This window comes from Bombina bombina, chromosome 2 (genome assembly GCF_027579735.1).
Source record: "Bombina bombina isolate aBomBom1 chromosome 2, aBomBom1.pri, whole genome shotgun sequence".
In the NCBI taxonomy this organism is placed as follows: domain Eukaryota; kingdom Metazoa; phylum Chordata; class Amphibia; order Anura; family Bombinatoridae; genus Bombina; species Bombina bombina.
Window position 1 is genome coordinate 684,684,287 of NC_069500.1, and position 22,205 is coordinate 684,706,491.

At 38.0% G+C, this 22,205-nt stretch overlaps 1 protein-coding gene across 1 annotated transcript in view; it reads right to left on the reverse strand.

The window, feature by feature from the left end:
• LOC128647217 (atrial natriuretic peptide receptor 1-like) overlaps positions 1–22,205 on the reverse strand; it is a 298,027-nt gene that overhangs the window by 248,208 nt on the left and 27,614 nt on the right. Inside the window, 5 exon segments of the mRNA XM_053700003.1 lie at positions 9,166–9,287; positions 11,881–12,024; positions 13,814–13,900; positions 16,782–16,932; positions 21,687–21,759. Of these exon segments, the coding sequence (XP_053555978.1) occupies positions 9,166–9,287; positions 11,881–12,024; positions 13,814–13,900; positions 16,782–16,932; positions 21,687–21,759 (577 nt within the window).

A 22,205-nucleotide genomic window follows, 5' to 3' on the forward strand; every position in this document is an offset into this window, starting at 1 on the left:
AGCTGAAATAAATTACCCGATAGAAGAAAAAGTGCTACTAGCCATCAAATCAACATTTGATTAGTGGCGTCATCTCTTGGAAGGCATTAACACTCCTTTACTCATATAAATTTGAAAATTAATCGAACCTTATCATCCAGACAGGTCAGATGGAACCTTTATTTTAATCGTTTCAATAATTCCATCATATATAGACCCGGTAATAATAACGGAAAGGCAGAAGCCCTTTCCAGACGTGATCCCAAACCAGAAATAAACACTCAACCCTCTAATATAATATCACTAAAAAACTTTCTAGGGGTATCGCTAAACCTACAGACCCTTATTAGAAAAAGACAGGCAGCCGATACTACTAAGCCTAGTCATAAACTACAGTTGAAAGATGATCAACTATATTATTTTCAGAATAGAGTTTACATACCCACAACCCTTAGGGATGCTATCTTACAGTTAGTTCATGATTCAACTTTAGCAGGACATCCTGGTATTACCAAAACATTTGAATTGCTTAACCAATCCTTCTGTTGGCACAATATGAGTCAGTCTGTTGAACGATATGTTCTCACTTGCAAAACCTGCAATGAGTGCAAAGCACAACGTAAGCCCCCAAATGGCTTATTAATGTCCTTACCCATACCCAACAGACCATGGCAAGATATTGCCGTGGATTTCATTGTCAAACTTCCGAAATCCTCTAATTGTAATACTACCCTTTGTGGTGGTCGCCCTTATGACAAAAATGGCACATTTCCTTCTTCATTGTCAGGGTTTTTTGCCTGCTTTGTTTGCCATGTGCTGCTGGAAGCCATTATACTCACCTCTCTTGCTGACTCTGGTGCATACTGTGTGATGCTGCTCATTTCCTGCACTTCCTTTTATGGCCAGACTGGTGTACATCATCCGTGTGAGACAGGATGCAGTCTCAAAATTATGATGTCATCACTTATTATTTAAAGGGCCTCTGTTCAGTATGCTTTGCCCTTGCGTTGTTTCAGACCTGTTTGTGATAGCTCCTGTGTATTACCTGGCTGTCTGACGTCCCTCCTGGTTCATGATCCCTGGCTTGTTCCTGACTCTGCTGTTCTCCTTGTTCCTGATTCCGGCACGCCTTTGCTGCCGCTCCAGTTCTGGCTCATCCTAACTCTGTCCTGCCTTTCATTCTTGAGGTTGATGCGTCTGAGACTGGAGTAGGTGCCCTCTTGTCTCAACGTCCTACGCCTGATGGTTCCTTGCATCCGTGTGGTTTCTTCTCTAAGAAATTGTCTCCAGCAGAGTGCAATTATGAAATTAGCTACAGGGAATTACTGGCCATAATTTTGGCACTCAAAGAATGGAGGCATCTTCTCGAGGGTACTAGCGTGCCAGTGCTCATTCTTATTGACCACAAGAATTTAACTTATCTATCTTAAGCAAAAAAATTTTTTGTCCCAACAGGCCAGATGGGTGCTATTTTTGTCTCGGTTTAATTATGTGGTCTCCTACCTGCCTGGTAGTAAGAATGTTAGGGCTGATGCCCTCTCTCGACAATTTTCCCCTCTGTCCAAAGAGGAGTCTGTACCTATTCCAGTTATACCTCCTGACCATATTTTGGCTACCATACGTACTAATTTGACTTCTTCTTTGGGGGAGGAGATCCTGGCTGCACAAACCAATGCACCTCCTGAGAAACCTAGTGGTAAGTGTTTTGTTCCTGAGAATCTTCTAACTAAACTTTTGCACACTTACCACTATCCTAAAGCCACAGGTCACCCAGACAAGAACCAAATTATTTGGTCTGTCACTCCACAATTCTGGTGGCCAGGTCTTCGTTCTGATGTTGCTGCATATGTTGCCTCCTGCTCAGTTTGTGCACAGAATAAGACTCCTCGACATCTTCCTGTGGGTATTTTTCAACCTATTGCTAATGGTGAGTGTCCTTGGACACATTTTTCCATGGACTTCATTGCCGAGCTCCCTGTTTCCAATGGCAATACTGTTATCCTTATGGTGGTTGACCGTTTTTTTCTAAAATGTCACATTGCATTCCCTTGAAGAAGTTGCCTACCGCTCTGGAGCTTGCTTCAATTTTTGCCTGGGAGGTCTTCTATTTACATGGGTTACCTAAGGAGATAGTGTCGGACCGGGGTAGCCAGTTTGTCTCCAGATTTTGGCATTCCTTTTGTGCTCAAATGGGGATCCAGCTTTCCTTCTCCTCGGCATATCACCCTTCATCCAATGGGGCTGGGGAACGGTCTAATCAAGCTCTGGAACAGTTCCTCCATTGCTATGTCTCAGATCACCACAATAATTGGTCTGAACTGTTACCTTGGGCAGAGTTTGCTTATAATAGTGCTATTAATGCTTCCTCCAAGATATCCCCGTTCATGGCGAATTATGGGTTTCAGCCATCCTTGTTGCCCAATTCATTCATGTCTCAGGGTATTCCGGGTTTGGAGGAGCATCTCCGGCAACTCCGTTCCACGTGGGTGCAGATTCAGGATTGCCTTCATCATTCTATGCAGCGCCAAAAGTTCCAGGCTGATCGTAGGCGTCTGCCCCCACCTTACTACCAGGTTGGTGAGAGTTTGGCTGTCCTCCTGCAACTTGAACCTTCGTGTGCCTTCCAATAAACTGGCTCCCCGTTATGTTGGTCCTTTTTTAATACTTTGACGGGTCAATACTGTGGCCTACGCTCTTGACCTTCCTCCTGCAATGCGCATCTCCAATGTTTTTCATGTCTCCCTCTTGAAACCATTGGTTTGTAATTGGTTTACCACTGTGTTGCCTCGTCCCCATCCTATCTTTGTTGACAACCATGAGGAGTATGAGGTCAGCAGCATTATTGACTCTTGTATGTCCAGGGGCCGTGTACAGTATTTGGTTCACTTGAGGGGCTACGGTCCAGAGGAGCGCTCATGGGTTCCCTCCTCTGTTGTTAATGCTCCTGCCCTCCTCCGTGCCTTCCATGCGTGTTTCCCCAATAAGCCTTTTGTCCTTCCGCGGGGGAGGGGTCGTTGACGGGAGGGTGCTGTCAGGGTTTTTTTCCCTGCTTTGTTTGCCATGTGCTGCTGGCAGCCATTTTACTCACCCCTCTTGCTGACTCTGGTGCATACTGTGTGATGCTGCTCATTTCCTGCACTTCCTTTTATGGCCAGACTGGTGTACATCATCCGTATGAGACAGGATGCAGTCTCAAAATTGTGATGTCATCACTTATTATTTAAAGGGCCTCTGTTCAGTATGCTTTGCCCTTGCATTATCTCAGACCTGTTTGTGAGAGCTCCTGTGTATTACCTGGCTGTCTGACGTCCCTCCTGGTTCCTGACCCCTGGCTTGATCCTGACTCTGCTGTTCTCCTTGTTCCTGATTCCGGCTCGTATGACTACTCGCTTTGGCTCCTGAATCAGCTCGTCTGACTATTCGCTTTGGCTCCTGACTCGGTTCGTCTGACTACCAGCTCTGGTTTTGATTCCTGGCTTGTTATTTGACTTGTGGACTTTTATTATTTTTTTGCTATTAATAAAGGTGTGATTATTTTTGCACTTCTCGTCTCAGTCTGATTCCTGGCACCCTGACACTCATCAAGGTCTCCCTACTGCTTCACAAACCGCACAGTTGTTTCTTAAAAACATTGCCAAGCTACATGCATTTCCTAATAGTATCACCACTGACAGAGGTTCCCAATTTACCTCAGGTTTTGGACCCACTTAACTAAAGATCTACAGATAACACATCACTTCAGCATAGCATTCCATCCGCAAACAGACAGACAGAGAAAACTAATCAGTGGCTTGAAAAGTATATCAGATGCCACTGTTCTCACCAACAGAATGATTGGTGTTCACTTCTGCCCATGGCAGAGTTCGCATTTAACAATTCTGTCAAATCTTCTTCCAAAGTAACCCAATTTTTTGCTAATTATGGGTTTCACTCTGCCTTTCACCTTTATCCAAACGTGGATTCTCCATGTCCACTTGTCGCTGATACTCTGAATGACCTCAACCAAGGTTTTAAACTTCTACAAGAGAACATTAAGACATCTCAAGATCGTCAGAAACTGTATTACGATAGGAAACATAGGGCACCTCCAGTTTATAAGCTTGGAGACCAGGTATAACTGTCTACCAAAAACCTACAACTGTGTACTCCTTCTAAAAAAACCTCTTTATATAGGACCATATGAGATTATCAAAGTGATTAATCCTAATGCAGTGACCCTTAAACTGCCCACTGTTTTCCGTATACATCCGACTTTCCACTTTTCTTTGCTCAAGCCCTGTGTCGGTCCTATTCGACCGGCTGTGTTACTACCTTTTCCTCCTCCTCTCACTGATTTTGAATATGAGGTACAGAGTATGCTTGATTCTAGGTATCTTCGTGGTGATCTGCATTACTTTGTGTGCTGGAAAGGGTATGGACCTGATGAGGATTCGTGGGAGCTGTCCTCTAATTTGTCTGCCCCCAGACTCGTTTCACTTTTTCACAGGAGGAATCCCGACAGGCCTCGTCCTTGATCCGCTGAGCGGCTCCTTTTGGGGGGCATCCTGTAAAATCCCTGCACCTTTAAGGATATCCAATGTTCATTATGAACCTCCCTATATAACTCCTCCTTTCCTCCTGCACATTGCTTGGTATTTTGTTGCTATTGCAGTCAAGATTTCCCAGCCCTATCTACAGGATTGCAGTTTGTACTCAGGTACAGGATTTATTGTTGTAACCTCTAAGGATTCCAGTTTGTACTACCGTACAGAAGTACTTCATCTATTATTTGTTTGCTGCTTATTATTTATTTTCCCATTGAGGATCAGCTGCCTTACTCTGCTCTGGCATCCCAGACTGTCTGAGTTGCACAAGACATATCTATCAGCTTTCAGCCATCAGAGCTGGCTCTGTCTCAACTAAATGCTCCATGGATCAACTCTGTAGTCTCTCCACAACGCCGCAATTGCTACCATGGAACTCCATGTCTGTAATCCGTGACGTCAACGCCTGCTCTCTGGTGCCACTCCCCCTCTCTCCAGTTTGTATAAAAAACAAGCAGTAGGCTTGTAGCAAGCACGCAACTCCCTCTGAGCCTTCTCTTTGTAAATTGCCTAGTCTAAATGATTATGATACACTAAAATAACTGTAGCATTTTATACTTACACACATGATGGAGGGGTGGAAGAGGACTCCAGTGGCAACCTGTGAAGCTCTGGTGAACTCCATGCCCAAGAGGGTTAAGGCAGTGCTGGAAAATAATGGTGGCCACACAAAATATTGACACTTTGGGCCCAGTTTGGACATTTCCACTTAGGGCTGTACTCAATTTTGTTGCCAACGATTTAGACATTAATGTCTGTGTGTTGAGTTATTTTGAGGGGACAGCAAATTTACACTGTTATACAGGCTGTACACTCGCTACTTTACATTGTAGCAAAGTGTCATTTCTTCAGTGTTGTCACATGAAAAGATATAATAAAATATTTACAAAAATGTGAGGGGTGTACTCTCTTTTGTGAGATACTTTATATCTATATAAATATGTATTTAAGAATAAATAAAAAATATTCTGCTATGTGAAGAACATTGTTATGTGAAATATTCATTTTTCATGTTGGGCTAAACACGATTGGGTTTGTACGCAAGTAGGTTGTTAGTTTTTTCCCACTTTTCATGCTCCATTAAAGTCTATCTGAGAATACGTTAATGTGGTTGTGATAAATTGAGATTGTTCCGTGCGCTGGGTTAGCGTTCGTGCAAAAACATTTTACTTTCAACTTGTAATACAAATTGATAAATCAAAGTTTATATTTCATAAGCTTTCAAAACCTCTCTAGCAGACAAGGCCTTAAAATAATTCATCAACATTAGCACCCACCTCCCAGAAATGCACATAAACAAAGTGATCCCCAAAACCACCTGTCAAAAGAATGGCTCTTATCAATATTTACAAGGCCTCTAACTTAATAAACAACTAATCTGTCATCATCCTTATGACACCAGACAAAAATATTAGACAACCTAAAAATATTTAGAGTTTAATCACAATCTTCAGCTTGTTTTTTTCTGTTTTGTTAACCTTGAGATTTCATAGTTGAAAAATGAAATGTACAATTAAAACATCTGATAAAATAAAATGATTTTGTATGTTTAGCTTTTACATTAAAAGTTGAAGGGTCTCTATGTTGATTGATAACTTTTTATAGTGTGTAATGGTGCTGTTTGTGATTAACCTGTTGTGTTCCAGAACTATATAAATATGTGTGTATGTCAATTTAAGGGATTTGAACATTATGGGTATAGTGAGCATGTGTGTTTGTTGGTTTATTGATGTTGCTCATTTCTATTAGTGAAAAAGTGCTTATTATTTTTTTCTTTACTTTTATTGAGAAGGAAGTGTTGATATCTGTTTGATGACTTTGCTTCCTTAAGTCATCTAATATGACAGCAGATAATTTTAGTGTGTTTTACATATGTGCGATATCAATGTTACATCTGAAATCTGCTGGGGTACTTGATACAAAGTTGAAAAATGTTGTTTAGCATATACAGGGAGTGCAGAATTATTAGGCAAATGAGTATTTTGACCACATCATCCTCTTTATGCATGTTGTCTTACTCCAAGCTGTATAGGCTCGAAAGCCTACTACCAATTAAGCATATTAGGTGATGTGCATCTCTGTAATAAGAAGGGGTGTGGTCTAATGACATCAACACCCTATATCAGGTGTGCATAATTATTAGGCAACTTCCTTTCCTTTGGCAAAATGGGTCAAAAGAAGGACTTGACAGGCTCAGAAAAGTCAAAAATAGTGAGATATCTTGCAGAGGGATGCAGCACTCTTAAAATTGCAAAGCTTCTGAAGCGTGAACATCGAACAATCAAGCGTTTCATTCAAAATAGTCAACAGGGTCGCAAGAAGCGTGTGGAAAAACCAAGGCGCAAAATAACTGCCCATGAACTGAGAAAAGTCAAGCGTGCAGCTGCCAAGATGCCACTTGCCACCAGTTTGGCCATATTTCAGAGCTGCAACATCACTGGAGTGCCCAAAAGCACAAGGTGTGCAATGCTCAGAGACATGGCCAAGGTAAGAAAGGCTGAAAGACGACCACCACTGAACAAGACACACAAGCTGAAACGTCAAGACTGGGCCAAGAAATATCTCAAGACTGATTTTTCTAAGGTTTTATGGACTGATGAAATGAGAGTGAGTCTTGATGGGCCAGATGGATGGGCCCGTCGCTGGATTGGTAAAGGGCAGAGAGCTCCAGTCCGACTCAGACGCCAGCAAGGTGGAGGGGGAGTACTGGTTTGGGCTGGTATCATCAAAGATGAGCTTGTGGGGCCTTTTCGGGTTGAGGATGGAGTCAAGCTCAACTCCCAGTCCTACTGCCAGTTTCTGGAAGACACCTTCTTCAAGCAGTGGTACAGGAAGAAGTCTGCATCCTTCAAGAAAAACATGATTTTCATGCAGGACAATGCTCCATCACACGCGTCCAAGTACTCCACAGCGTGGCTGGCAAGAAAGGGTATAAAAGAAGAAAATCTAATGACATGGCCTCCTTGTTCACCTGATCTGAACCCCATTGAGAGCCTGTGGTCCATCATCAAATGTGAGATTTACAAGGAGGGAAAACAGTACACCTCTCTGAACAGTGTCTGGGAGGCTGTGGTTGCTGCTGCACGCAATGTTGATGGTGAACAGATCAAAACACTGACAGAATCCATGGATGGCAGGCTTTTGAGTGTCCTTGCAAAGAAAGGTGGCTATATTGGTCACTGATTTGTTTTTGTTTTGTTTTTGAATGTCAGAAATGTATATTTGTGAATGTTGAGATGTTATATTGGTTTCACTGGTAAAAATAAATAATTGAAATGGGTATATATTTGTTTTTTGTTAAGTTGCCTAATAATTATGCACAGTAATAGTCACCTGCACACACTGATATCCCCCTAAAATAGCTATAACTAAAAACAAACTAAAAACTACTTCCAAAACTATTCAGCTTTGATATTAATGAGTCTTTTGGGTTCATTGAGAACATGGTTGTTGTTCAATAATAAAATTAATCCTCAAAAATACAACTTGCCTAATAATTCTGCACTCCCTGTATATCAAGTCCATTTAGCTGTTGAATTTTAAGTATTGAGAATTTGGATTGTGATCAGAAAAAGATTGGCACATGTTAAAGGGACTGTCTAGTCAGATATGGTAATGAAAACACATAAAAAAGCTAATTGGCATCCATTAATATATCAGTAATTAAAAAAAAACCCAACAAAACAGATTGTGATCAACCCCTTAATCCTTAAATCATTATCATGCTTCTATTGCAGGACAACCTTATCTAATAGTCTTATAAACCTGATTCCTACTTAAGATATAAACATCTAGCTCCCCAGGGTATATTTTCCACGTTGATACCCTTATACAATACCCCATCCAAAGGGCCATGCATGGGGGTTGATTTATCAAATGATACAGCAGGTTTCGCCTGCCTACAACTATAGGTTTTCACAGTCCGTATTTATGCTTTCCTAACGTTTTTATGCTTCCCTAATTTCTTCGCCACCTCTTAGGTGGGGAATTTCATTCTCTCCTCTCTCGTCCGACCTGGGAGATCGACAGCTCCTGCCCACGCGTGATAGGCTGTGCGCAGGCAGGGGGCAGAGTTGCACAAGAGCGTAAAATTGCGTTTGCCAGAGGCGAGCTGTGGCGGACAGGGCGCATATGTATGCCTCTGTAAGCTGTAGCTTGATAAATCGACCCCCATGTCTACTCAAAGTACCACCTAGGATAACTTTCCCACCCAAGATATTTATCCAAGAGACTGTACTTACTCAAGGGATGCACCCAATGACTACTGCTTATTGTTACTACTTTGAACACTCCTCTTCTATACTATGAAAATAATCCCCTTAGCCCCAGTAACCCATAAACAGAGTACAGAATGTATAGTCATAAAGGAAGAATGTCAATACTATTTTGCCAGTAATCAGATATGTAGATTGCATTGGATTATGCTTGAAGGAAAAAGTCTTAGGTATATTGAAAGCTCTGTACCTCACCTGTGGATCATTTTCAGCTATTTTTCTAAAATATTTTATCTATTAAAACCAAGTTTTTGTCCAAAGTACCAAAACAACAATCAGCATAAATCACAGCATATTATATCTTATAATTAGTGGTGTCAGGGCCATACCTGTAATTTTACATACCCAGCGGTCATCAATCACACAGTTAGTGGACTTTAGACGTGAATGAATCATTTTATGCTGGTGAAGATATGCCATTCCTTGTGCAATGTCATTAGCAAAGGAAAACCTGAAATGTATATTAGGTTAATGGTTTTATTATGTTGAATTAATATATACAAAATATAAAATCAATATAATACTCTCATAAACTTTTATGTAGCCAGAGACCTAAATGCTTCATAAAGTAATGTCTAAAGATGTTAACCTATAGTAGAATAAATGACTATTTAAGATAAAGGAAAGAAACAAGAGATTAATGAGGTTTTAAAATCACCAAGTAAGTACTCCCCTATTGTAACTGTGATCATCACATTTTACACACATTCTATGTAAAACCTGGTAGTTAGCACTTTGAATGTGTGAAGAGGTTGGATAGAGAAGTAAAATTCCTATGCTATACAAAACTACTTCTGGGATCCCTTTGGAGCATAAGTCATTAATGGATCCCTAAGTAAGCAATTGCAGATTCTACAGAGACAATGAGGTGATGTGTCATCATAATGAAATATACAGGAATACATCTGATTTTCTGCTTGCTCGGTTTTTTGTTAAGTTTGTTTTTAACAGAAAATGATTTTCTCTGATTTAAATTGTTAAGCAGAATATAGTTATACCTAACCTATGTACAGTATTTTATGCAATACAATCTAAGAAAACACCACAACATTTATAGATCTATACTATATATATATATATATATATATATATATATATATATATATACTAATATTATTATTTACCTTACACTGGATAAATATAACAACCTTCATACAGCATTGCTGTTTCTATCTGTATTATTATGATCAAGCCTTAGGATATTACAGGAGAAGAAGGAAATATATAGGATATTGTCTTATTTATATAATTCAGTTAGGTCATTTTATGACTATGAGTTTGTCAAATACTGTATAATAGTAATACCAGGGTTGCCATTTTTTTTTAAGAAAATAAAGGAGACTAAGGAATAAACAAATTCCACATAGGAAATCGAAAATGATACAGTAGTTACTGAAAAAACCCTCTATATTTTACAATTTGAGACACACTGGCACAACATTTTTCATACAAATCCTCTTCATTCACACAGTCCAGCTTAAAGTTTTGGTAAATCCGAGCGTTTTTTAAACGCTAGGATTTACAAGTGCTAAAAATAAAAGAGTTCTTAAGTCATCAGTTTTAAAAAATGTATGTTAAAAATACCTTCTTCTTTTCCAATGTATTCTTGCTAAACTAAGCGGCCCTGGCTGCCCACAGCAATGCTCAATTTTTTAAATGAGGTGACGTCTCCACCTCTTACCCAATAGCCGTGCTACCCATACGGCAAAGAAAAGGTAGTTTTAACATACATTTTTTTAAACTGATGACTTAAAGGGACATAAAACCCACATTTTTTAATTTCATGATTGAGACAGAGCATACCATTTTAAACAACTTTCTATTTTACTTCTATTATCAATTTTTCTTCATTTTCTTTTTATCCTTGGTTGAAAAGCAGGAAGGTAAGTCCAGGAGTATGCACGTATCTGAAGAACTATATGGCAGCAGTTTTGCAACAATGCTATACATTAGCAAGAGCACTAGATGGCAGCACTATTTCCTGTTATGTAGTGCTCCAGACATGTGCACGCTGCCTATCTAGATATCTCTTCAACAAAGAATAACATGAGAAAGACCCAAATTTGATAACAGAAGTAAATTGGAAACTTTTTAAAAATTGTATTCTCTATCTGAAAAATGATAGAAATATTTTGGGTTTAATGACCCTTTAAGGTCGCATTTATTTTTAGCGCTGGTAAATCCTACCATTTTTTAAACTATCACTTTAATTCATTAAACAACTGCAAATCCGTAAATTCTATTTCTCATTTAAAGGGCCACTAAACCCAAAATCTTTCTTTCATGATTCAGATAGAACATACAAATTTAAACAACATTACAATTTACTTCTATTATTTATTTTGCTTCATTTTTTAGATATCCTTATTTGAAGAAAAAGCAATGCACATGGGTGAGCCAATCACATGAGACTTCTATGTGCAGCAACCAATCAGCAGCTACTGAGCATATCTAGATATGCTTTTCAGCAAATAATATCAAGAGAATAAAACAAATTAGATAATAGAAGTAAATTAGAAAGATGTTTAAAAATGCATTCTCTTTCTAAATCATGAAAGAAAAAATGTGGGTATAATGGCCCTTTAAGGCACAGTGGGAGTACAATATTAAATGTTTGTTTGAAATTAAGATTTTACATGAGTGAGAAACTGTAATTAGAGCAGATGAATAAGGGAGCCTGTAAAAATGTTTGTTGAAATTAGGGAGGGTTAACAACCCTAAGTAATAGATATCTGCCATGTATTTATTGGTATGAATACTCCAAAATGAACTTTTTCCAGTGTTTTTTCATTCATTAAGTCAGATATGCCATACCAGTGATATTGTAAATTAAGCTACAGCATTGTATGCACAAATGCATTTTGTTAGTTTTATGGAACTAGAGGTATTGGATCTCCAAGGAATATATTATGTAACCAACAGAATTTTTCTAAACAGGTTTCTCTTTTATGTATTTATTGCAAACAAACAGGAATTGAAGATTCATTGAATTGAAGTGAAACTTGAATAAAATAATGTAAAAGTGCTAACTGCTGTCCTCCTACCTGAAGCCCCAGTTTAGAGGAATGTCTTCAGTTAATAGCACATCACTCAAACTCCCCTTTGGACAGTACTCTGTAACAATGGCAACATTGGGCACTTCAGTGCAGCCTCCAATAAATTTACACAGATTGGGATGATCAAGTTCCCTGAAGAAATAAATAGAAATAATATTATGCAGTTTAACAAATTCCTTATAACTAAATCAAGTGGAATAAATTATTCTGTAGACATCTATAAAATATATGACAAACAATGCATTTCTGAGGGAACACAGAGGGTGTCATTTCTTATGGATAATGACTGGTTTCATGTTATAAAACTTTTGTTCTTGCAAAAAGGGAGCACCTCCAGGGGTAAGATGTGTGCTGGAGTCTCTCAGCTCCCCCAGCAAGCTAACCTCCCATTGAGGCCGCTGCTCCCTGTAGTTTCATGCAGTAAAACCAGGTAGTATAATCCAATTCATCTCAGGAATTGAATGTTCATTCCATAAATATGCCATTTTTTTTCCAGTGTTCAGTTTACAAGATTATTACCCTGCTAACTGGATAAGTGGTTGGCTGTACTGAGTAAGATTTACAAGGAGCTGCCTATTTGGGAGATCTGGCAGCTGACTATATGTCACTATACACATTTTTATAACAATAAAGCAGTTAATTTCAGTAATATACTTTTTAAAGATGTGTTGAGATTAACCTGGATGAAGAGGAGGTATCTTTAGGATTACTTAACATTAGATATTATGTTATATTTTCTTTCCCTAGTAGAGCACCCCCTACTACTGTATGGGTAGTTTATTTTACAATTTAGTCATAATAAGGCACTAGACTAGTCACACAATGCTCTCCCTTGTTAGATAGGACCACCGCATTCTATGGGGTAAATTTCGTATTCGATTGGGCTAATTGCAGTCCGCCACCTCAGAAGGTGGAACTGAAGCGGAGTGGATTGGAAGCAGCATCCGCTGCTTCATAAATCGACCCCTATTGCTTTTTATATGTAATTGTCACAAAAAATATTAACTCTTGTTCAATCATGAACCTTTTCTATAGCTGGGATTGTGGATAAAATAGCTAAAATGATTTTGACAAAAAGCCAAGGTAGAGACACAGGAAATGAGGCTGCTCAGTGGTAGAGGAGACTTGGGATATTTGAGATCAGATATGTAGAGGAGAATAAAATATATAGCCAGATTACGCGTGGAGTGCTATTTTAACGTGCACCTTTATGGGCGCAAGTTAAATAACCAGCCTTTACAGGTTTCCAATACCCCAATTTCCCCCAAAATAAAGAGGACCGTACATTTACATTTAAAATAAATATGATAATTTTTATTTAAAAAAATAAATAAAAATCTGCACAAAGCAGTTTTTTTTTAAAAATAAATAAAAAAGCTTATCTTTATTTTAAATGTAAATGTATTGTCCTCTTTATTTTGGAGGCAATTGGGGATTTTTTTTCTTTTTAACCAGAGGATGGGGGTGTTAGAACCTAAAGTGCCTTTACATGGAGATGAATGAGGGACTATGTTTTCAATATAAATATATGTATATGCTTATATACATATATATGTATGTGTTTAAACACATAAATATATATGTATATATTCATATACATATATATTTATTTATTGTTGCCCCACGCTGATTGTTTTGCCCCCTGCACTGCGCAAGGTGGTTTGCCGTGTTTGTCAGCATTAAAACGAGACTCCCATTGGAGCTTAGACTTCCGGGCAATATGAACGCAAAGTCATGATCGCATTGTGCCACACTTGTAATACCAGTGCACATTTACGTGCACTGGTATTACTAAATGGAGTGCAAATATCATGCTCACGAAAACGCAATATTGCGCTCCACTTGTAATCAAGTCCGTATTTGGATCATTTGGGTTTATCAATCCTGGTTAATTATTCTTTAAATTAACTTGTATATTTACCTGACTTGCTTTATTTCCTTACGTATAGTTTTGGAGAGAGTGAATGACTTCTTCTGTATTAACTTTATGGCCACTATTCTTCCATCACTAAAAACAAAAATAGTAGTTTACTTTGTTGTTTGTTTATAAATGCAGTTGTTAATGAAAAGCACCGAATTACATTGATCTAAAAACATTCAGTTGCAGATTAAAGTAAACAAATAGTTTTCTTTTTAAATCTTTTGTATGAATATTTAATATGTGTTGTGCATATTGTGTCTGCGATGAATCCTACAAACCATCACTGACTCTCTGAACAGAGAGGTGTTTGAGCACTGGGCACATGCAGCGCATGTTCATAAACCCCTGAAACACTATTCATGTTTATAGAAGCATTCTTGCTAATAAAAGTTATTAAAATATGATTTTATTTAATACTTAAATGCACTAAGCATTAACTATTATGTCCCTTTTAAATATGATTGCGCTACTGACACTTTAAAAAAGGACACTTATGAAAAATACGTATGTCAGGGTTCAAATAGGAAGATCATTTTAAACTAATTTTTAACAGCCCCTGAAACATATTTATCATAGCTTTTGTGGTAATGTGTCAACTCTACTTTTAAGTCATTTATGATAGATGCAAAATCCTGGTGCTTTGCTGTAAAACCAACATTTTTAAACTTGCATTTTTTGTACAGGTACCTGGGGTTACCGCTCACATGTGCCTATTACTGTTTTGTATAAAAGTCTGGTCTCAGACTGATTCACATAAAGCTAAGTATGTTTTGTCTTTCCTGATTTGTATTTGTCTAAATGCCAGATTTTTGCTATTGTTTTATGTAATATGCTTTGAAATAAACAAATAACTTTCAGTCTCAGTAAGACTAATGAATTTGAATGTAATGCATAATGTTGTGGATGCGAAGAGCTATTCACTGCTTCTAATCATTTCTCATTAAAAAAACAAACAGCCCAGACCAACACTCTATGGCCCCTATTTAAGAAAGGTCTTGAGGACCTGATCCGACACTGCGGATCAAGTCCGCAAGACCTCGCTGAATGCGGAGAGCAATACGCTCTCCGTATTCAGTATTGCACCAGCAGCTCACGCCGCCCCCTGCAGACTCGCGGCCAATCGGCCGCCAGCAGGGGGTGTCAATCAACCCGATCGTACTCGATCGGGTTGATTTCTGGCGATTCCTGTCCGCCTGCTGAGAGAGCAGGTGGACAGGGTTATGGAGCAGCGGTCTTTAGACTCGCCAGAAACACGGGCCCACAAGCTCCCTACGCAGCTTGTTAAATGGACCCCAATATGTGCATAAAATAATCAACATAATACATGGGTGTGCAAACCTTCTGGGTCTCCCCCATGAACCCAATTATTATTCGTAAACAAGTAGTGTAAAAGTTATACTCACAAAATGTTTTTATTGAAACTCAAACATCAGCAACGTTTTAGGGTGCACGCCCCTTTATCAAGCTTGATAAAGGGACGTGTTCCAAAATGTTGCTGATATTTGAGCCTCAATAAAGAGTTTTTTTTACAACTTGGGAGTGCAATTACACACAACTTGTTTAAGCATCTCGTATTTTCATATTAAAATAAACAATAAAATATTTGCAAGACTTGTTTGTTTACATGTTATGAATATCATCATCAAAATGTGACGATAATTACATTATTAAACATTTTGCGTTGCGTGAAACATAATGGAAATAAAATTAAAAAAAAAGTGCTGCTGACATAACACCATATGGTGGGTCGAGCCAATAAAGATTGTTTGATCTGTGAGCAGCTACTGCGAGGTCAATGGGTCTTTTGCAAACTTCATTAATGGAATATAATGCATTGAAAGTCTTGTAACTTTCCAAGGGTTTTTCACTGTATTTTTCCGGACAAAGAAAATAATAATTAAGCAAAAAATGAATACGCTCAGAATGTGACACTTTAATTTTGTACTTTACACAGAAGTGAATGTGAATTAAAATGTGTTTATCTGACAGCACAGAACAAGAGGACCCATCCAGTCTGCTCATATTTTTACCAAAAGTGTAAGCTTAAAGGGACAGTATACACCAGAATTTGTATTGTTTAAAAAGATAAATAATCCCATTATTACCTATTCCCCAGTTTTGCATAACCAACACAGTTATAATAATACACTTTGATAACCTTGTATCTAAGCCTCTGCAGACTGCCTCCTTATTTCAGTTCTATTGACAGACTTGCATTTTAGCCAATCAGTGCTGACTCCTAGTTAACTCTAATGCTATCTATATGGCACACATGAACTAACGCCCTCTAGTTTTGAAAAATATCAAAATGCATTCAGGTAAGAGGCGGCCTTCAAGGCCTAAGAAATTAGCATATGAGCCCACCTAAGTTTAGCTTTCAACTAAGAATAGCAAAAGAACAAAGGAAAATTGATGACACAAGTAAATGGGAAAGTTGTTTTAAATTACATGCCTTACCTGAATCATGAAAGTTTATTTTTAACTAGACTGTCCCTTTAATAAAGGGACTGTAAATACAATGTGATTGTAATTAATATAAAAACTTTAATGATGTGTAGTAAAAAAAAAAAAAATCTTTGCCTTATACTTTCATTTTGATTTTGCACACAATTGTGTTAAATGAATTCTGATAATTTGGGGTTTTCCAGTTCAGATACTTGTAAATGCAAACTGCAGGATATGCAAGACTAACTCTACCACATATCTGTCCCTAACTGGCCTCAACAGATATGATATTGAGGCATGCTGAAATACAGCTGTCTCATTACTGTCAATGAGGCCTGTGCTGTTCAAGGTATTTTAACCCTTGTGACACCTGACGTACAGGGTACATCGCTGTCTTTAAGGGAATGGGGTTAATGTCCCTTTAACCTCAATGAAATGTATAGCAGATGTAATGTAAAGTAGTTTAGAGCTAAACTACTGCAGATGGTTGAATAAGGAAATAAGACTGATTAAATAAACATACTATCTGCCAGTCTGAGTAAAGAATTGCTTTCTGGAAGTGTTGACAGCCCCAGTGCAGGAGCTTATAGCAGTGATACAGCTGGCGTAAGAATTGCTTTTAGCCTGTGCAACACTGAGTGTGCTTGTTGTTATGGTCCGGGCAGCGCTGCGATCTGAAAAGACATTAAATAATGTGAAACAAAGAGTCACATGGTTTAGCAATGTTGCTTCCACTATATTAAGACACCTGAACGATGCTGACTTAAAGGGACAGTAAACACCTTTTAATTACAAGACATTTCTGTTGTGTTGCTATAGAATACCATATCAGCCAGGTCTTTACATTTTTAAAACAAATTAACATTGTTTTTACTGCAATTATTTTTCAATAGCCAAACTCCACCCACCATTTGCTTCATTTGGAAAAGCCAATCTGGGCTGTATTCAACAGAGAACAAGGCCAGCTCCAGCTATAATGTTTGTATAAAGTGCATTGATTTGCAGTTGTTAAAGGGAAATGGTACTTAATAGTTTTCTATCATGCAGAGAGCAGCATTTACTCATGTCAAAATATTTTTCACCCAAAAATTGTTAAATAAAACCTGTTAAAATTTAAGTTGAAACTAACACTGTAGTTTTTTGCTGCCTTCTAATCCTCACTTGCTATTAAAGGAACAGTAAAGTCATAATTAGACATTCATGATTTAGACAGAACATACAATTTTAAACAACTTTTCAATTTACTGCTATCATTTAATTAGCTTCCTTCTCTTTTTATCCTTTGCTGAAAGGTTTATCTAGGAAAACTCAGGAGCAGCAAAGAACAAACGCCTAGATTACGAGTTCTGCGTTAGCCTTAAAAAGTAGCGTTAAGGGGTCCTAACGCTGCTTTTTAATGCCCACTGGTATTACGAGTTTGGCAGGTACAAGTGTACCGCTCACTTTTCTTCCGCAACTTTTGGCTACCGCAAATCCCCTTACGTCAATTGCATATCCTATCTTTTTAATGGGATTTGCCTAACGCTGGTATTACGAGTCTTGGAAGAAGTGAACGGTACAGCCTCTACCTCCAAGACTCCTACCGCATAAAAAAAGTCAGTAGTTAAGATTTTTATGGGCTAACGCCGGAACATAAAGCTCTTAACTACAGTGCTACAAATTACACTAATACCCATAAACTACCTATGAACCCCTAAACCGAGGCCCCCCCATATCGCAAACCCTATAATAAAATGATTTAAACCCTAATCTGCCGACCGGACACCGCCGCCACCTACATTATCCCTATGAACCCCTAATCTGCTGTCCCTAACATTGCCAACACCTATATTATATTTATTAACCCCTAATCTGCCCCCCCCCCAATGTCGCCGCCACCTACCTACACTTATTAACCCCTAATATGCCGACCGGACATCGCCGCCACTATAATAAATGTATTAACCCCTAAACCGCCGCACTCCCTCCTCGCAAACACGATAATACATTTTATTAACCCCTAATCTGCCCCCCCCATGTTGCCACCACCTACCTACAATTATTAACCCCTAATCTCCCGCCCCCAACGTTGCCGCTACTATAATAAAGTTATTAACCCCTAAACCTAAGTCTAACCCTAACACCCCCCTAAGTTAAATATAATTTAAATAAAACAAACTAAAATTACTATAATTAAATAAATTAATCCTATTTAAAACTAAATACTTACCTATAAAATAAACCCTAATATAGCTACAATATAACTAATAGTTACATTGTAGCTATTTTAGGATTTATATTTATTTTACAGGCAACTTTGTATTTATTTTAACTAGGTACAATAGTTATTAAATAGTTAATAACTATTTAATAGCTACCTAGTTAAAATAATTACAAAATTACCTGTACAATAAATCCTAACCTAAGTTACAAATACACCTAACACTACACTATCAATACATTAATTAAATAAATTAACTACAATTATCTAAACTAAAACACAATTAAATAAACTAAACTATAGTACAAAAAAAACAAACACTAAATTACAAAAAATAAAAAAATATTACAAGAATTTTAATCTAATTACACCTAATCTAAGCCCCCTAATAAAATAAAAAAGCCCCCCAAAATAATAAAATTCCCTACCCTATACTAAATTACAAAAGTAATCAGCTCTTTTACCAGCCCTTAAAAGGGCTTTTTGCGGCGCATTGCCCCAAAGTAATCAGCTCTTTTACCTCTAAAAAAAAATACAAGACCCCCCCCCAACATTACAACCCACCACCCACACACCCCTACTCTAAAACCCACTGATCCCCGCTTAAAAAAAACTAACACTACCCCATTGAAGATCACCCTACCTTGAGCCGTGTTCACCCAGCCATTTGCGAGGTCAATTCTATTGGCTGAGCCAATCAGCCAATCAGATTGAACTTCAATCCGATTGGCTGATTAAATCAACCAATCGGATTTTTCCTACCTTAATTCCGATTGGCTTATAGAATCCCATCATTTAAAGGAACCTTCATTCGTCATTAGTCGTCGGGAAGAAGAGGATGCTCTGCGTCGGATGTCTTGAAGATGGACCCGCTCCGTGATGGATGGATGAAGATAGAAGATGCCGCTTGGATGAAGCCTTCTCCCGGTCTGGATGTCCTCTTCTGCCCCGATCAGATGAAGACTTCTGCCGGTCCGGATGTCCTCTTCTGCCCCATCGGATGAAGACTTCTGGACGGATCGGATGACCAGTGGTGCCCGGCTGGGTGAACACGGCTCAAGGTAGGGTCATCTTCAATGGGGTAGTGTTAGTTTTTTTTAAGGGGGGATCGGGTGGGTTTTAGAGTAGGGGTGTGTGGGTGGTGGGTTGTAATGTTGTATTTTTTTTTTTTACAGGTAAAAGAGCTGATTACTTTGGGGCAATGCCCCGCAAAAAGCCCTTTTAAGGGCTGGTAAAAGAGCTGATTACTTTTGTAATTTAGTATAGGGTAGGGAATTTTATTATTTTGGGGGGCTTTTTTATTTTATTAGGGGGCTTAGATTAGGTGTAATTAGATTAAAATTCTTGTAATATTTTTTTATTTTTGTAATTTAGTGTTTGTTTTTTTGTACTATAGTTTAGTTTATTTAATTGTATTTTAGTTTAGATAATTGTAGGTAATTTATTTAATTAATTTATTGATAGTGTAATGTTAGATGTATTTGTAAGTTAGGTTAGGATTTATTTATTATTTTAACTAGGTAGCTATTAAATAGTTATTAACTATTTAATAGCTATTGTACCTAGTTAAAATAAATACAAAGTTGCCTGTAAAATAAATATAAATCCTAAAATAGCTACAATGTAACTAGTTATATTGTAGCTATATTAGGGTTTATTTTATAGGTAAGTATTTAGTTTTAAATAGGATTAAATTATTTAATAAAGTAGTTTTAGTTTGTTTTATTTAAATTATATTTAATTTAGGGGGGTTTTAGGGTTAGGGTTAGACTTAGGTTTAGGGGTTAATACATTTATTATAGTAGCGGCGACGTTGGGGGCGGGAGATTAGGGGTTAATAATTGTCGGTTGGTGGCGGCGATGTTAGGGAGGGCAGCTTATGGGTTAATAACATTTATTATAGTGTTTGCGAGGCGGGAGTGTGGCGGTTAAGGGGTTAATACATTTATTATAGTGGCGGCGATGTCCGGTTGGCAGATTAGGGGTTAATAAGTGTAGGTAGGTGGTGGTGACATTGGGGGCGGCAGACTAGGGGTTAATAAATATAATATAGGTGTCGGCGATGTTAGAGGCAGCAGATTAGGGGTTCATAGGGATAATGTAGCTGGCGGCGGTGTCCGCAGCGGCAGATTAGGGGTTAATAGTATAATGCAGGTGTCGGCGATGTCGGGAGCGGCAGATTAGGGGTTAATAAGTGTAAGATTAGGGGTGTTTAGACTCGGGGTTCATGTTAGGGTGTATTTTCCCCATAGGAAACAATGGGGCTGCGTTAAGAGCTGAACGCTGCTTTTTTGCAGTTGTTTTTTTTTTCACCCAGCTCAGCCCCATTGTTTCCTATGGGGAAATTGTGCACGAGCACGTTTTTCCAGCTTACCGCTACCGTAAGCAACGCTGGTATTGAGGTGAGAAGTGGAGCTAAATTTTGCTCAACGCTCACTTTTCTGAGGCTAACGCAGCCATTCAGAAAACTCTTAATTCCAGCGTTGTTTTAAGGGAGTGCTGGAAAAAAAAGGAGCGTTAGCTCTGTGAGTTTTTACCGACAAAACTTGTAATCTAGGCGCTAGTTTCTAGCAGCTGATTGGTGGCTGCATATATATACTGATTGTCATTGGCTCACCCATGTGTTCAGTTAGAAACCAGTAGTGCATTGCTGCTACTTCAACAAATGATACCAAGAGAATGAAGGAAATTTAATAATAGAATTAAACTGAAAGTTGTTTAAAATTGTATGTTCTACCTAAATCATGAAAGAAAAGTTTTGGGTTTCATGTCCCTTTAAGGACAACTCCAGATGTATTGGTAGTAGAGAGAGGGACAGGCTTCTGCAAGAAAATATTTAATTACACAGAACAGGATTTTTTTTAATATAGATAAAGAAAAAGTTTAACTAAACATGGTAGAATTTGCCTGTAATTCCTTAAATGTACTTCTACAAATTGGGCACCCTGAGGAACTGTGTACCGTGAGTCAAATTTTACCCAGGAATGCAGGCCAGAAAAATAAATACACCATTCTTTTCAAAGGATGTAAATATGGATTGCTCTAAAATAGCAAAAGCCTGCAAATATTGCTATAAAAATTATCATTTTAAATGCATTTTGTATTTAGCAGATGTTTTGTAAAGCATTTGTTAATTGTTCAAACATACTGAGCATAGATACATTGACCTGTGTCCCTTTAAATATAAATACTTACTAAACAATATGACTTTCATTAAATGTTCCATACCTTGTTTTATTTGACTAAAGTCGATTATCCAACTTTCATCCCAAAACATTTTTTGCTTTTGGTATTGAAACCCCTATAGGAAATGGATACATAAATTATGAAAATACCATCTGAATTATTAAGTTGAGATATATACACACACATGCTCACATAGATGCATACTTACACACATACATATATATATATACAGTATCTCACAAAATTGAGTACACCCCTCACATTTTTGTAAATATTTTATTATATCTTTTCATGTGACAACACTGAAGAAATGACACTTTGCTAGAATGTAAATTAGTGAGTGTACAGCCTGTATAACTGTGTAAATTAGCTGTCCCCTCAAAATAACTCAACACACAGCCATTATTGTCTAAACCGTTAGGTAACAAAAGTGAGTACACCCCTAAGTGGAAATATCCAAATTGGGCCCAAAATGTCAATATTTTGTGTGGTCACCATTATTTTCCAGCACTGCCTTAACCCTCTTGGGTATGGATTTCCCCAGTGCTTCACAGTTTACCA